The sequence below is a fragment of the Rousettus aegyptiacus genome, unplaced genomic scaffold, assembly GCF_014176215.1.
Source record: "Rousettus aegyptiacus isolate mRouAeg1 unplaced genomic scaffold, mRouAeg1.p scaffold_m13_p_12, whole genome shotgun sequence".
In the NCBI taxonomy this organism is placed as follows: domain Eukaryota; kingdom Metazoa; phylum Chordata; class Mammalia; order Chiroptera; family Pteropodidae; genus Rousettus; species Rousettus aegyptiacus.
The window spans coordinates 58,186,561-58,202,855 of record NW_023416287.1 but is presented as its reverse complement, the minus strand read 5'-3'; the positions used below and the strand labels follow the sequence as shown (position 1 = coordinate 58,202,855).

Genomic DNA, 16,295 nt, shown 5'->3' with positions numbered 1-16,295 from the left:
AGGGAAGTTAAAGAAAATATGATAATATAGGACAAGGAAAATTATATTGGTAGACTTATGGAGAAGAGATTCATTACATAAGATAGAGTAAATAGGAACATTATGATTAGAAATGTGATCTAATCAAAAAGGGGGAAAGTAATTTTAGTAGCCAGATTTGGGAATAATTAGAGAAAAGATGATGATGATGATGATGCTGTCAATTACACACGGTATTTGTGAAAGAGTGACTCATACTGGGACAAGAAAGCAAAGATAGGATTTATGGAGTAAGTGACAGGGTTGGGGGAAGTGTGGGGAGCGTGAATGACATTCACATTTACCCTGTGCCAAGGCCAGTAGTGTTCCCTCCTTGATTCCTTATGTTTGGGGCATTCAAAAAGGAAAGTTGCTGGAGGGATTACAGCATTAAATGCAAAGATGTATGACTAAAAGAACCTGGACACTTCATCTGCTCATCTTTTATGTCCTTTATAAAGAAAAGAAAAAATGTTTAATTTCTATTTAAAACAAACAAACAAACCCATATTTGTTATAAGCAATTCAGTATAAAAGTAAATTCAGTACTCAGTGAAATTTCCCTTTCATCCCTTATCCTAATTATGTACTCTTCTTCAGAAGTTCTTATTAATAGCCTGGCACGATCTCTTCCAGACCTTTTTAAAGCATTCACATGTATAGGTGCATGTGTACATATGGGTTTTCAAGAATCATGAATGGAATTAGCTGCTTAATTGTTTTGGATCTGCTTTTTCATGTAGCAACATAGTTTGGAAATCTTTCTCATCAGTACTGCTCATTATTTTTAAAGTTTGCATAAAAGTTCACGATATGATTTAACCAGTTTTCTTAATCATTCTCCTCTTGATAGACGTTTAGCAATTATCGTCATCTTTCTGTTCCTTAGTCATATTTTAACACTCATCTCCACAGTTGTTTCTTCTGGGAGGAGGAGGTAAAAAACCATATTCCCTGAATCAAGATTGGCAAATACATTTCATCTCAAGTGTTAATTCAGTTTGCTTTGCAGTACTGCTGTTTTATGGATTGCTGGGTTGAGAAGGATCCTGAGGCTGAGTCCAAGGACCTCGCTTAATCAGCACGTTCTTCTGTGGCTATAGGAAATGAGGGACAGGTGCCGTGCATTTGTTCTTCCCTGCCTTGAATGACCGACCGACCACCTGAGTTTTGTTATATTTGCTTGAACATAGTAGCCTCTCTGTGGCCACTCCTCCTATTTCTTGGGAGTCATTTGGTACAGTGTAGAACTCCATTAAAATTAAGTCAGATGCCCTGGTTTCAAGTCTTCACCTGTTGATAACTTTGCCACATAATTCACCGAGATCATAAAAGCCATCCTTTGAGAATGACTTCGTCTTCTTGCTACAGTCTCTACACATCAACCTCCATTCCCACTGCCTCCTTCCCTTCCATTACAAGAAAAAGAAATGTTCCCCCTTAATTACAGCCATCTCCTCTTCATTTGTTCGGGTACCTATCTCCTTGTGCCTACTCAAGAACTTCTGTTTATTATTTCTCGCACCTACACTGTCAGTACCACATCATTTTAAAAACTAACTTAAAAACCCTGTAATAGTTTTCTGTTGCTTGTATAACATTATAACAAATGTAGTGGTTTAAACAATATGTAGACTTATTCTCATATAGTTCCAAATAAAGCTCAGAAGTCCTAAAGCCAAGGTGTTGGTAGGGCTGTGTTCCTTCTGGAGGATGTAGGAGAGGATTTGTCCCTTACCATTTCCAGCTTCTAGAGGCCCCACCATTCATCTTCAAAGCCAGCAGTGTGACATCTTCCAATCTCTCTCAGTCTGACCTTCCTTCCTATTTTAAGGACCCTAGGGATTACAGTGGGCCCACCAGGATAGTCCAGGATAACCTCCCATGTCAAGGTCCTTAATCATGTCTGCAGAGGCCTTGTATCATGTAAGGTAACCTGTCCACGGGTTCCAGAGACTAGGACATGGGCATCTTTGGGGCTAGTTTCTCACTACCACAATTCCCACATTTATATCTTAAACTCTGACCTCTGGTTAGAGATTTATATATTTAACTATCAGATAAATAAAAAATGAATTCTGGATCTCTCTCCCAGATCCTCTTCCTTCTAGGATTTGAGTCATTTTAGTATATGGCACCTCACTCATCTCCTAAAGCCAGAAACCTGGGAGTGATTTGTGACATCCATATGCCACAGCTGTGAAACCCAGACCAGTGCCTGTCCATTTTACCTTTATGTAAATGATATCCATCTATATTCTGTTACTATAGTGCAGTGGTTAAAAAGTAGGCTGTCTATAAATTATGGCTCTACCAATTTCTATGCCCTGTGGAAAGTTGCTTCTCTTTTCCATGCTTCGTTTCTTATCTGCAAATACGTCATGGGATTCTTGTGAGGAATAAATTCATAAATATTTTTATTTAAAACAGTAACTCTAACAGGCCGACAAATGTTAGCTCATTATCATCGCCTGTGCTGTACATGCTCTTGTCTGGCCTCTTAACTGACTGCTGTGCTTCCAGCCTGCCCATCCGAAGTTCACTCTACACACCGTCCACAGTCACACATCATTGCATTCCCCTGCCCAAAATTCTTCAGTGGCTTCTCCTTGCACCTAGAGAAAATTCAGACTCCTTAACTCGGCCTTCAAGGCTCTTGACATGATCCAGATTCCGCCCGTCTCTTCAGACCAGTGTTGTCCCCTTCACTTACTGCACACCTGCACAGTTGCACTAGTCCTCAGGTGCAACAGTGATAGAGTTAAACGAGAACAAGAAAAGTATAGAACCCATATTTTATTTAAAGCTGATGTTTAGTTGCTGAATCAGAAGAATAGATTAAATCAAGCCTATCTTAATATTTCAAAGAGATGAAAAAAGGTTTTTAGAGATACTTCTCTTAAAATATTTATAAATTATTTATATACTGAATCTTTTTAAAAATTGCTAATAGCCCATGTTACTTTCTTTAAAATGAAAGCATACTTTTATTTAGAGGTGAAGTTTTTCCTTATGTCAATATTTTCAGATAAGCAGGGTCAATGGAAATCTAATACAGTGGATGAGACAAACCTTGAGGCAATCATGGTTGTAGTATAATTTTTCCAGAACCATGAGCTCTTTTGATTATTTAAAAATGATTTTTCTAGTATGCTCAGTGACTAAGGATTTCATAAAATTTCCTAAGGCAAACATTTCTTTCTCACAATATGGTTGAATTTCATTGTGTAAAATGATTTAAAAAGAGCTAAATCTAATGCAGCCCACCATTTTGTCCTCATTTGGTTGTGAGTGTGCGTGTGTGTGTGTGTATAAGGAATGAGATGGTTATGTTGAGTGAAATTCCTGATATTACTATAAATAATCCTGAGAAAAGGGCTAAACATTAATGTGTATTGAGCAAAATGATTTAATAAGAAACTAACTAGTTCTGTGGAAAAATTCCATTCTGCCAGCAAATAAAGTGTAGATATATGTAGAAAGAACCACTTTAGAGAAAAAGAAGAAAGTGATCCCTTCTACATATTCCTACCATATTTCTACCCTTTCAGTTTCACCTTTATTATATGCTACCCTCTTCTCATATCTCTAAATTATATCCTCTGAGCTCGTCTTTCTTGACTCCCTCGAGCAGAATTAATCATTTCTCCTTTTGTGTTCCTTCAATTTGCACCTCATTTATAGCCCATTCATTGTATTGTATTGTGTTGTGCTGTTTATGATGCTTGGAACCATATCTTGGAACCATATCTATTTATATCTCTGAAGTACTTAGCTTGCAGTCATAGTTGCTTTCTAAATGTTTGTTGAAAGCAGATTGTTGAACAAATGTCATTGATGTTTCTGTCCTCCCTGAAAATATATTGGTACTTTAAAAAGTACAAGAGAATCAGTAATAATGATTTATACAGTTCGCACGACCACTTTAGATGCCATGCAGGAGAGGAGTTATAGTGACAAAGGAGTGAGTGGGGATGAGAGTATTAAAGGTAAAATTTGTTCACAAGGAACTTACAATCAAGTCGGGGTTGTGACATCTGCTCACATAGAGGTGGGGAATGAAAAATTAGCTAAAAGTGAGAAAACTAACGGTGCGGGACTTTATGCATTTCTAATAATCTTTTAAGGAATTATTTTTGAAACATTTATTATCAGTTAAATAGTTTCATGGTTGTTATTCTTCATTACTGGTCTTAGATAGCAGCTTCATGAAAATATCTGCCTTTTCAATATTATAACTTCAGATTGTGTTGTTTTTCTTGCTGTCCGTTCGCTCTTATTTTTAGAAATATGTTGAGATCAGTTGCTCAAGCAAGGCTTTCTTGCTAGGTTTTCCTCTTAATGCTATTTTGGTCAAAATGTGCATGAATAATGCATACAATCCAATAATGTGGACTGGCAGAACCAGTAGTTATATCACAAAATTAAAGCCAGTTTTAGCATTTCTCAGTTGCAACAGTAGGGCTCATGTCTTCTTAAATCAAAACTTTCCAAATGGAAGGTGGTATACTATAACGACTGGCTTTTCTGGGGCAGAGAAACATTTATGGCCTGTGTCAAATAAAGTTTAATCCAATAACTACAACTCTTAATAGCTGAGAAAAGCAATAACATCTATGCTGACATTTTACATACAGAAGACACAGGATTTGACCCACGTCGGTGTTGTTGGGAAGAAGGTGGCAGTGCCTCCAGGCCATTTATTAGGACACCGTGCATGCTGTTCCTTATGTTCTCAAGCCCAGTGTTCTCCCCTCAAGTTTATTTTTAGAATAGCTGTACATTTCTTATCTGAGCCTTTTCCGTGTCTCTTTTTTATAGTTTGGACCTCCCTAGTACCTGGCAATCTCTGTCACATCTGTATTCCCAGAACTTTTTTCCTCTCCTGTCCTCCCCACCCCCTTTTTTCTTGACAATTAGCCATACTGCCTTGTTCTTGCCCTTTTTCTTGTTATATAACCTTTTGTGTATTTCTTCATCTCCCCAACAACACTAAATATCCATTAAGGGCAGAGTACCTTGTTTTATTAACTTCAGTATTTCCTCTATTGCCCAGCACAAAACAGGTTGATTAGTTGATGTGGTGTACAGCTAATTAACTGCTATAGAATATAACTTATTAAACACCTTCTATATTCACTATATGGTACAACATTTTGAGAAAATCTAAGTAGTGGAAGGGACCATTAATCTAGTTTTTGTGTTTATAGCATTAAGAAATTATCTAGCAGCTTACTCATACTGTAGGTATGTCTTAGGTAAACACTAGTGAATAGAATCTCTATTAAGTATTTTTTGGAAAACCGTGTGGATTTAGTATTGTCTTTAGCATTGAGAGGATTTCATTTACTGAGTGTCCACTGTGTGTGAGGTGCTTTGTTAGGCTCGGTGACACCAACATCAGTAATATCCAGTCCCTGAATTGGGGTTTGGAGTCAGTCTAGGGGAAGAGACTCACATACCGAAAGATGGTTACAATGAAATGTAAAGGGATCTGGTCCTGCAGCCCTCTGCCCCGTCTCACTCCCAAGATCAGACCCTAGAGTTTGCCTCAGTTTCATACATCCCACAATCTGACTGAACACTGACTCCTGTCTTTTAACCCATCCTCTCTGAACCCTTGATCCCAACATTTCTTGACCACACCATGACATCTGCTTTACCTTTTCACTGATCCCACTTCACTCATATCCCTCTAGCTTGCATGGGGTATCATATAATCGCTCCCCTGCCTTTCTCTCCCTGCATAATACTCACCAGGCAAAACTCCAGTCCCTCCGTCTCTGCCTTTCACACTAGTCCTCAGGCAACTGACTGTGTGAAAGTGGAGACTAAATGCAAGGCCACACTTCGTGGCTCTTAACTTCTGTTGTGCCCTTTGGCTGCTCAGCATTCCTACTACATTTTTCTAGTCAGTTCCTTTTATAGGCAGATTTCATACAGATCTCACCTAAAATTTCTAATACCTTCTCTGTTCTGCTCCATCGGAGGACATTGTGTCACTGAGAAACTCCCCATGTTTCCACATTAATGCTTGAGCAACATTGTCTCCCATGACCGCTAGTCTCATGCCTGTAAATGTTATCTGTATTCTGATAAATCCATAATATCGTGTCTCCAGCCTCAATCTTCCCCCTGAATTTCATCTCCCTGAATTTCATACTCATGTCAAACTGTCTGTCATATTCACTTAAACGTATAATGAGCCTAATGTCTTAACAATGTCTAGATGAGAATTCTTTATTTCTGCTCACAAGCCCGCCCCTTCTGCAGTCTTCGTGTTTTTGATATGTGGAAGATCTGTCGTTCCAGTTGCTTTGGCCAGCTCTGAGAACCTTAGAATTATCAATCACAGATGGTTTTATGTTTTTTGTCTCACAGCCACATTGAGTCCCTCAGAAAATTCTGTCAGATCTGTCTTCAAAATATAGCAGAATCTAACCACTTCTCATAATTCCACTCCTGTCACCCAGACCCAAGCTCTTCTTGTCCTTCACCTGGATTATCATGGTAGCTTTTTTTTCTGACAATATCTCTGACTATTTTAAACATCCTTATTTCTGACAATATTTTAAACACAGCTTGCAGAGGGATAATTTTGAAATATGAATTTGTTCATATTAGTTCTCCGCACAAAACTCTCTAAAGCCTTCTTGGCTGGAATGAAAACCAAAGTCTTAGATGATCTGGCTCTCTTCCACCTTTCTGAAATCGTCCTCGCTCTCTTCTATCACTCTGACCTCAGCGCTAGGTTTTGAACTTGCTAAAAGCGTGTTCTCCCTCCGACCTTTGCTGTTCATTATTTCCTCTGCCTGGAACTCTCTTGCCCTAGATATCCTCAGTGCTCACTCCCTCACTTCCTTCATTTCTCTGCTCAGACAGACTTTCACTATCGTTTTCTATCCCTTTGTCTTGCCATTAAAAAAAAAAACCCAGCGCCTTTCACATAATATTCATTTGTTTGTCGACCTCCCACAATTAAAATGATGTGAGCTTCTCAGTGAGGGGAGGGATGTGTTCCAGCCCTGAGATGGTGCTAGACAAAGAAGTGCTCACTCAATAAATATTTGTTGGACAAGTTAATGAGTAAGTGCTACCAAATGGTACATAAAGAGTGTTGCAGAAATTCAGAGCAGAGACAGCTAATAACCAACTGCTTGGGAAAGTTGTAGACAGCATCACAAAATAAATGATATTCCGGGGGTGTTTTGAAGAGTCATTAGAGTTCTCCAGACTGATAAGATGGGAGAAGAATATGATTTGTGGAAGAAGACAACACATGCAAAGGCGGAGAAAAATAGTTTTCAAAAACATCATGAAATGTGCTGTGACCAAAGCAGGAGTGAGTGTTTTGGATGCTGAGAGGTAGTAATGAAGCCAAGAAACTAGTTTAAGACTAATGAGTCTTGTAATATTCTGCTGAAGAATTTAAGTTTTAGCATATAGGTGGTAGGGAGCCCACAGAGACAATTATGCATATAGAGTGGTATACATTAGTATTTTTAGGTTCACTTTTAAAATAAAGATTGTGGAAGTTTTATTATATACTTGCATTATACCGAGAATTAAGAATTCTGAGAAAATAAGGTGTGGTCCCTACTTAGGAGTTCACATTCTAGTCGAATACAAGCGTTTTAAGAGTAAAGATTGATTTGAGGTCCTACTGTCCTAGATGAGAGATGACAGGAATTTGAATAAAAGCAATGTGAGAAGAATGGGACATTTCACTTTACTTCCTTTATGTCTTTGGTGAACAAGTATCCTTCTGACCTTTCCTCAAGGTTCAGAAGCTTCTTCAAGGAAGCCTGGTTAACTTTCACATTCCAATTATGTAGGTTCTTTGTGCACCACAGTACCATAGCATTTCCCGTAGTTCACATTTTGTACTTGTTTGTATGATGATTTGGTTCTTGTCAGCCTTGCCACTTAGCAGTAAATTCCATGAGGAATTCTGCATCCCTAGCAATTAGTGTAGATTCTGGCACATACTAGTTCAAATGTTTGAGTGAATGAATTTAAGATATACTTTTAAAGCTAAATTGACTGAACTTGAAGGCCAGTTGGTTGTGGAGGATAATAATACCCTTATGCTTCTCATCTGTTTATTGAAAGTTCCCGCTTTGGCCCAAAGCATCTCAAACTCTGTGTGATGGAAACTAGACTTATCATCATGTTCTGTCCCTTGCTGCATTCCCTGTCTTGGTAATTGGCGGCATCATCCACCCACAGCAAATGTGGAAGTCATCTTTTATGTCCTTTCTTGACCTCTCCCCCAATATCTAGGCATCTAGTCTTCTTTTTTTCTGTTTTCTTCCCCCATTTAGTTCAACTTCTCCCTTGTTTTGACCCCAAAGATGATGACAGTCTACTGTTTGCTGATTTTCCTGCTTCCTGTCTTTGTCCCTTACAGCCCGTCTTCCACGCTGCTTATTATCAGGTGTGGGAGGCTGAAAAATGACCCTCGAAAGATATGTTTACCTTCTAATCCCAGGAATCTGTACCCTTTTTTTTTGTTTTTTTTTTGAAAAAAAAAGATCTTTTTAGGTATGATTGAGTTTTGAGGTGAGGGGATCATCATGATTTGTATGGCTGAGACCTGAATGCTGTCACAAGTATCCATATAAGAGAAATGTAGAAGGAGATGAAATAGAAGAAGGTCATGTGCGATTGGAGACAGAAATAAGAGTGATGTGGCCACAAGCACAGAAATGATGGCGGCCACCAGAGCTGGAAGAGATAAGGAACATATTCTTCTCTAAAGCCCCCAGCGGGACAGTGGTCCTGCCAACACTTTGATTTTGGTCCAGTGAAACTAATTTTGGACTCCTGGCCTCCAGAATTGTGAAACACTAAATTTTTGTTGTTTTAAGCCACCAAAGCTGTGGTAATTGTTACAGTGGCCATGGGGCATTGATATATATCAGAGTTATCTGTAAAGTCTAAAACCAATCTTATCACTTTCTGGAGAACTATCTGATGACTTCCCATTACTACAGGTTAAGTCTAAACTCTCTCTGGCTCACTTTAAAGCTTTCTCTTTGACAACCCCATCTTTTCCATCTAGCCACCTTTCTCTCAAGCTATGCCAGATATTCTTGGATACATACCTTGCTCTTTCCAGCCTTAGGGCTCTTTACTCTTTCCCTCACACCAGGATTCTCTTTGCTGCCTTAAACTCTTTTTTATCATTGTAGTTCAAATGTCATTTTTGCTTGGAAACTTACCCTGTGTTCCCTAAGAGTGATTTCTACTGTTCCCACAAACACTTTAGATAAACACATTTACTTTTTTTTTTCCCACTAAATTGGACTTTCAATACTTAGAGGGCACCAATCGTATTAATCTTTCTAAATAATTTCAGCAACTAGGCCTTAACCTGGTGTGTTATAGGTCCTTGGTATATGTTAATTTCTTAAATTGAATTACATAAAAATACATTTTTATAACAATGGCTTATTCTGTAACTGGTCTTTAGTTCTAGAATGTTTGTCTTTGTACAATGCATGCATAGATGACCTTGAAAATAATTTTTAAGGATGTCAATGAGACAAAGCTCTCTGGATTTAATAGTCCGAAATAGATACACTGAAAATTTCCAGTAGCCCACACACTATGGTTTGCATAGTTCTTCATCCTCAATTCCGCGTGCAGATTTTGCAAGTTGTAGAAAACAGTAATAGATTTAGTTGCTTGGGGAAAGGTCAATACTTTAAGAAACTTTTGTCATAAGCAACACTATACGATTCGACTGATTTTGACTTTGGACATTATGTCTAGAATGTGTCTGACTCTTGTTGCTTACTGCCAAAATTCTGTTTCAAGTTTTTTTCACTTCCTCAGTAGATTATTATAGCAGCCTCTTGGCAGCCCCTTCTGGACTCATCTTGATTTTCACTTCATAGTTTATTTTAAACGTGGTAGGTTTTTAAAATTTTTCTTTGTGTTCTTCATATCTATTATGTTATTTAGTTTACGCAATTGTACCTTAAAGCGAAATAAAAATTTAGCACTGATATTTTAAGCTTGGGTTACCCTGGGTTACATTTTTAGACATTTTTAGAACATGCCCAGTTTGTGGGAAACCGTAAACAGTAAGGTATTAAACTGAGTGTGTGTGCCTGACCATTTCCTGTTACCTTCAGTGAAAGGGGGAGGGGTCATCTGGACATGATCCACAGTTCTCCCACGGGTTACTCCTTTGTACTATTTGTTCTCAAGCTAGTTTTCAAAGGTCATGTTAAAAAAATGTTTATCAGAATAACTTGTAAAAATCATTGGCATGTATATATTGTTAACTTCATAACCTCTTCTTTCAGCCTTTCAATAGGAGAAAAAACTCAAAGTCGGTTGGAGGTAATGAACCTCTTAATTTCATTTTTCTTTTTTAAACCACTTTATTGAGACATGACTGACATAGAGAAAGCTGTACATATTTAACATATACTTGACGAGTAAAGTTTTAGTCATGTTAACCCAATTACAACTATTAGCTTTCATTCTATTTGAATGAGAGAGGGGATTGTGTTCAATCTGAAATGTGTTCAAAAATAATCTAAATCCTAACGTTGACTGAACTTCAAAGATCTGAATCATTGGAAATTTGTGACATTACACTTTCTTTTAATACTGCCATTTTAACAGAGAAATTAATCAGGCAAAGGTTCTAACTTAAATACTTGTCCGTAGTCTAGAGCATTTATCTTGTAAAATATAGTCTGTTTTTTCAGTATTACTCTGACACTTTTTTCTATAATGCATAATTATCATTTAAGCGTCCCGAATCCTTTCAGAACTAGGTGGGAGTAAACAAACCTACAAAAAAAAAACCTACTAAATATTTCATTTGCAGTCATTACTCAGGGCTATACAAATTTTCCCAATTACCTATCAAAAGTTCAGTAAATATAAAGCTATTTTGTAAATCTTTTCCCTGTTTTTTAGAGGCGGATGAAGTATTCTGAAAATTCTGGGTGGCTTTACTTATTATAGAAACGTATATGTTTGTAAGGAGAAAAAGTGGGAAATAAAAGGAAAAATGAAAGGCCAATAACTTTGCCTGAAATCTAGCTATGCATATTGTTAAAATAAATTTCTAATGCATTTAAGAATATATCTGTGTGAAAATCAACCAATTTTACTTCTATGTGGTTTTATTGTATTATTGACTTTGAGGTGAGAGGTGACAGGACCAGAATGTAGCTCATGTATGCTTCATGATAGATCTTCGGCTTTGACTCGATTTTTCATTTTTTTTTTTATTGTGATAAACTATATAAAACATATTTACCACTTTAACCATTTTGAAGTGCACAGTTCAATGGCATTAACTAGAGTCCCATTATTGTGTAGCCATCACCACCATCCATCTCCAGAAAGCTTTCGTCATCCCAAAATGAAACTTAGTACCGTACCCATTAAACACGAAGTCCTCATCCTCCCCCTCATTTTTAAAGCATGAGTACGATGGCCTTATACTGTTATAAAAGAGCAATGGGCCCACCAAATAGACATTAACACAATCTTTTCAATACTTTATGCTTTCCTCTAAAGAATTAATATATTGCCCAGTAACACTGAATGTTATATAAGGTCTGGCCTATTTAATATGTGTATATATGGGCAAAATTGAAAACCTGAAGTTTTAAGATTAAATTATAACCTCAGAGGCACTAAGATTCATCACTGATGTTCAGGAAGACTTGAAAATTACTTTCATGGGCAGGCTTTACCTTAATCAGTAAGCCTCCACAGTGGTTATGGCCTCTTTGGCACTTAGGTAAAAATATTTGAATTTAAATATCTGGAACTATAAGTCTCCAAATCTATCCTGGAGCGAGATTGGTATGACTAATGCTATGAAGGCATAGAATTTAAGAACAGCTCCCTATTGCCAATAGAGTAAGTCCAAACTATTTCACACTGTATATAGAAGACAGCTTTCTGCTCATGGTATTTTAAATAACTGAGCTTTTGTTTTTAAGCAGCTAGTGAATTTTTATCTTATGGGCACTGTATATCATGTAATTGATCATGTTTCCTTCTTTGCCCCTGAAGCTAAAATGGTCAGAGTTAAGTTTGTGATTTGTCTCTAGCTAGAATACAGAGCCTCGTGGAATGTACTAGAATATTACATCATTCCTAGCTTCATTTTGTATTTTCTTTGTCCTATTGCCTGTCTTCGATTTTTATTTATTTTATATAGTCAGCTTCTTGACTGACTCCTTGCTTCATTTCCATCCAACCACCTCTACCACTCCTTTCTTGTCTCTTCCACTCCCATCTTCCTGAATACTTCATTCCTCCCCATGTCAGGTCATGCTGTTTGTTCCCTTTGCTTGGAACCATTCCTCTACAATAACTCTTCTCCCAGCCTCACTCTTCCTCCTTATCAGCTTAGCTAAGTCATCAGTCACAATCCTTTCCAGACACCCTGTCTTTCACTATTTAAAATTGACTGATTTCCTCTTCATGGTCCACTGCCCCCATCTAGACTTCTGTTATTGCATTGAGGAAAATTTACTGAATTCTTCTTCACAAAACAGTCTACCTCTGCTTGCCCATGAGCAGGGATCAGATGTTACTGTTCTTTGAATCCCTTCTTGCCTTCCACATGATAAAGTAGGGGAGAATTGAATTAAACAGTATCAATAGAGGTGGTGGATGTCAAGGTAAGAATTGAAAAATGGCCATTGGACTTTGCACTATGGAGGTAATTGATGTCCTTTGTCAGAGCCCTGTGTAGGAAAGGGTGAGGATATAGCCTAATTGTATTGGAGAGGGAAGGAGGTTGGGAACAAGGTAGAGAGGAGTAAGGATTAGGGGAGGAGGAGAGGTGGAGGAACAAGGAGAAAGAGAGTAGAAGAAACGATTGAGAGGGGAAACAGAGAGAGGGAGTCGAGTACTGCCACCCTGAAGAGTACAGGGGTCTATACTGCCATCTGATGAGGTAACCCCTAAGGATAAGCACCTTGTTCCCATGATATAAATGAAGGTAGCAGGTTTTTGGCTTGTATTCACTGAGCTGAAAGCTTGTTTTGAGGAGTCTGTCTTTGTGTCATAGAAGCTCTTACTGCCTTCCTTCTTATTTGGTGTTTACTATATATCAGCTTTTTGTAAAGAGCTTTCTTTTTAGATGGATAAGTCCTGTCTTATGATTTATATCTTTTAAATAGCAAACACAGTATCCTATGCACAGTATCAAATGGTTGAAGTGTAATAAATGCTTGAGGTTTTTTGCTCCAGTATTTGGTTTTCAAGATGTGAAGGAGAAAGGTTCTTTCAGTTCATCTAATAATTAAATCAAAATGAGACAGATTAACCAAATTTAATTATGTACATATGAATGGGAAACCCACATGCATGAGTCAGAGACTCCATATACATGAGAGGTTCAGAGACAGAAAAGGAAAATGAGAGAGGTGTGTGTGTGTGTGTGTGTGTGTGTGTGTGTGTGTGTGTGTGTGTGTATGAATGATATCCTGAGCCAAGGAATGAAGTAAGGTGCCTGGGGCTTCAGAAGGAAGGAGAGTCATAAGAAGAGCAGATGTTCAGTAACTAGATGTTTGCCCTGCTCTGTAGATAGGCCATAAAAGGTTATCTCTGATATTAACTCTATCGTGGACAAGGCCTCTAATTTAGATTCTTCTAGGTAGTTAAGGGAGGGACAGAAGTTGCCAATAGGGTCTCAGTTGCCTTCGGCCCAAAATTGCATGCTAGACTAGCACATCTAGGAAGGCCTGTTCTGAACCCCTTCAATGACATCTAAATTATGAAGTAATAATGCATCTTAATTAATTATTTTGTTTGACTCTTGAAATTCATATTTTTTCATATGAAACATTTGAAAATGTAGACGTTAAAAAACCACCCCAATCCATCACACCAAGACCGCTGTCACTGTCTTTTCTTCAGGTTTTGTTCATGCTGCTCCTTCTGAACAACTCCTCTCTCCCATCACCTGAGCACCATTTTCATTTCTAAAAGATTTATTGGTAGTTACCCCTCTCTGAGGTAGGCTTTCCTGTTACCCATTTGTCTACCCAAGAAAGTGAACCAATCCCTCTTTGTCTCACTATGTTCTAGACAGGTTTCTGTCCTGTTACTGCTCTTGTTTGTACAGATATCTGTTTATCTGAACCAGACTGGTCTTTCTTTAAGGCAGAGTAAAATTATTTTGCTTGTATTTTTGATTTCTGAAATGGTGTCCTGACTTTCTGTTTTAGCATTAAGTTAAATGCATTTTCTATTTTATTAAATTGTTTTTGCATGTATAATTTTAACAACTGCTTATTATTTCATTTCATGGGTGACCGACCCCTTGATATTGACTATACAGGTTGTCTTTAACTTTTTTTTCCAATAAAATATTGTGACTACCTGCCAAAATTGACAACGATAAATAAATCTCTTTTTAAGATATCTTTTACTTTGTTATGAATACATGATAGAACTAAACTATATTTTAAATTCCAGTAGTATTATATTTAAATAAAATAAAAATAACTTTACCAGCATTGAAAGTCTTTCCATAAGTAACTTACACCAAATGAAATAAAAATAAGGTACTTTTTTTTTTGGCTGAATTATAGAATGCAGTAGTTTGGGAAGAAACTAATAAAAAAAATTTTTTTAACTTTTTAGCTGTAAGGCATACTAAGCAGATGGTCGAAAATTTATTTAAGAAAGTTTGCTTGAATGTGTGTAAGAGTGCATTTCTAGAGCTGAGGATAGTTGAGTGTATAGTGATCCGCTTATGGCAAGTTAGAAGTTATATAGAATTTATATTTTAATAAAAACTTAGGCACCATTTAAAGAGTTCTGGAGACTGAGTGACTCCTCCTTTGAGCCAAAGTACATAGAGTGTTAAGAAGTCAGGGAACCTGGGTTCATGTCCTGTTTTCCCCAGCTCACAAGCCATGAGGCCATTAGCATCCTTGTCAGACTCATAGTCTTGCCTCATCTTCACCAAAGCACCCTAGAAAAGCTAAAAGGAGATGAGGAATGTGAACATGCCTCAAAAGTATAATGTACTGTACAAAAATAAGCTGTCTTATTCCCAAACAGGCAGATGGTTTCACTCTGAATACATAGCCAATTGGGAAAGTGGCATTTTCATCCTAAAAATGCCTGCCTGATAATTAGATTTTATATGGACACTTCTAGCTTTAACTCTTGAAGATTTAAGTAATATACTAGAAAAGTACCTTTGAAAGTATTTTTAAATTACCTTTGCTTTTTGTGTCTGTAGTGTCAGATGTAATTTATGCTTCCCACAAGTACAGTCACTAGCTTTTTCCTTATAATGAATTAAAAAAATGAATGTTTTTTTTTGTAAGCTATGCTTAAGATGCTTTGAGAGGGAAAATTAAAATAGAAATTTGGGGGGGGGGGGAGCCACTGACTATTTCTTAAATAATTAAGTACTTTTTGGAAATCTCTTTTAATATATAAAATGTTTAATTATAAGTTGATATAATTCTATATCTGTCTCATAAATTCTCTTTGGCCTTATTGGATCCTGGTTCTCTGAAATCCCTGAGGAGGTAGTTAACGGGTGGATTGTGGAAGGACAAAGTAGGCTGCTTAAGTTTCAAAGCCTGATGCATTAAGGGAGATATCCATTGTTACCAAGGCCAAGTTCAATTCATTTACTATGAACCTGCTCTACCACAGATTCCGAGTCTGAACGGTCCCTGAGTAAATTGGAAGCAGTGACAGCGCACTCCTTTGAAGAGGAAGGAGAGCATTTGGGCAGTAGAAAACACAGAATGTCTGAAGACAAAGATTGTGGTGGGGGAGACGCTCTCTCCAATGGCATCAAAAAGCACAGGTAGGAGAGCCATTAATAGTTACAACCATTGCTGACTTTTTATTATCAAATACACTTGGGTGATAAAAGTATGCCTTCTGTTCTTTTTTATCTCTCTGTATCAGATATTTATATTGCTGTATCACTTCACAGAAAGGAATTCTCTTTGTCCACTTAGAGTGAACATCATCATCTGTAATTGTAGGAACAAAGCATAAAACTTAGTTTTAGCAACATGTTTTTAGGGGAACGTAAATCTTTTGGTAATTTAGAAAGGTTATTCAGAACTCCCTATTGAAACTGATGCTGGGTTCCTTTTTTTCATCATACATCTTTTACGACTTTGCCTCCCAGTGCTATTTTAGTTTCTAGTCATTTGATCTTCTTGCTGGTTTTATTAAGAATGAATGGTAGTATTACCTGTCTGTTGATTCAATTTAGTTACATTTTAACAAAGACTTTTATAAAG

General features: G+C 37.3%; 1 protein-coding gene across 7 annotated transcripts in view; it reads left to right on the top strand.

Moving 5' to 3' along the window:
* The window catches only part of OSBPL1A (oxysterol binding protein like 1A), a 178,137-nt gene that overhangs the window by 105,173 nt on the left and 56,669 nt on the right, over window positions 1-16,295 (top strand). For 6 of the 7 annotated variants that reach the window (XM_036229911.1, XM_036229912.1, XM_036229914.1 and 3 more), the window contains one exon: window positions 15,691-15,847. In XM_036229911.1, the coding sequence (XP_036085804.1) occupies window positions 15,691-15,847 (157 nt within the window). Of the gene's footprint in view, window positions 1-13,911; window positions 14,029-15,690; window positions 15,848-16,295 lie in introns of those variants that run through there. The other variant, XM_036229916.1, reaches the window with a different exon arrangement.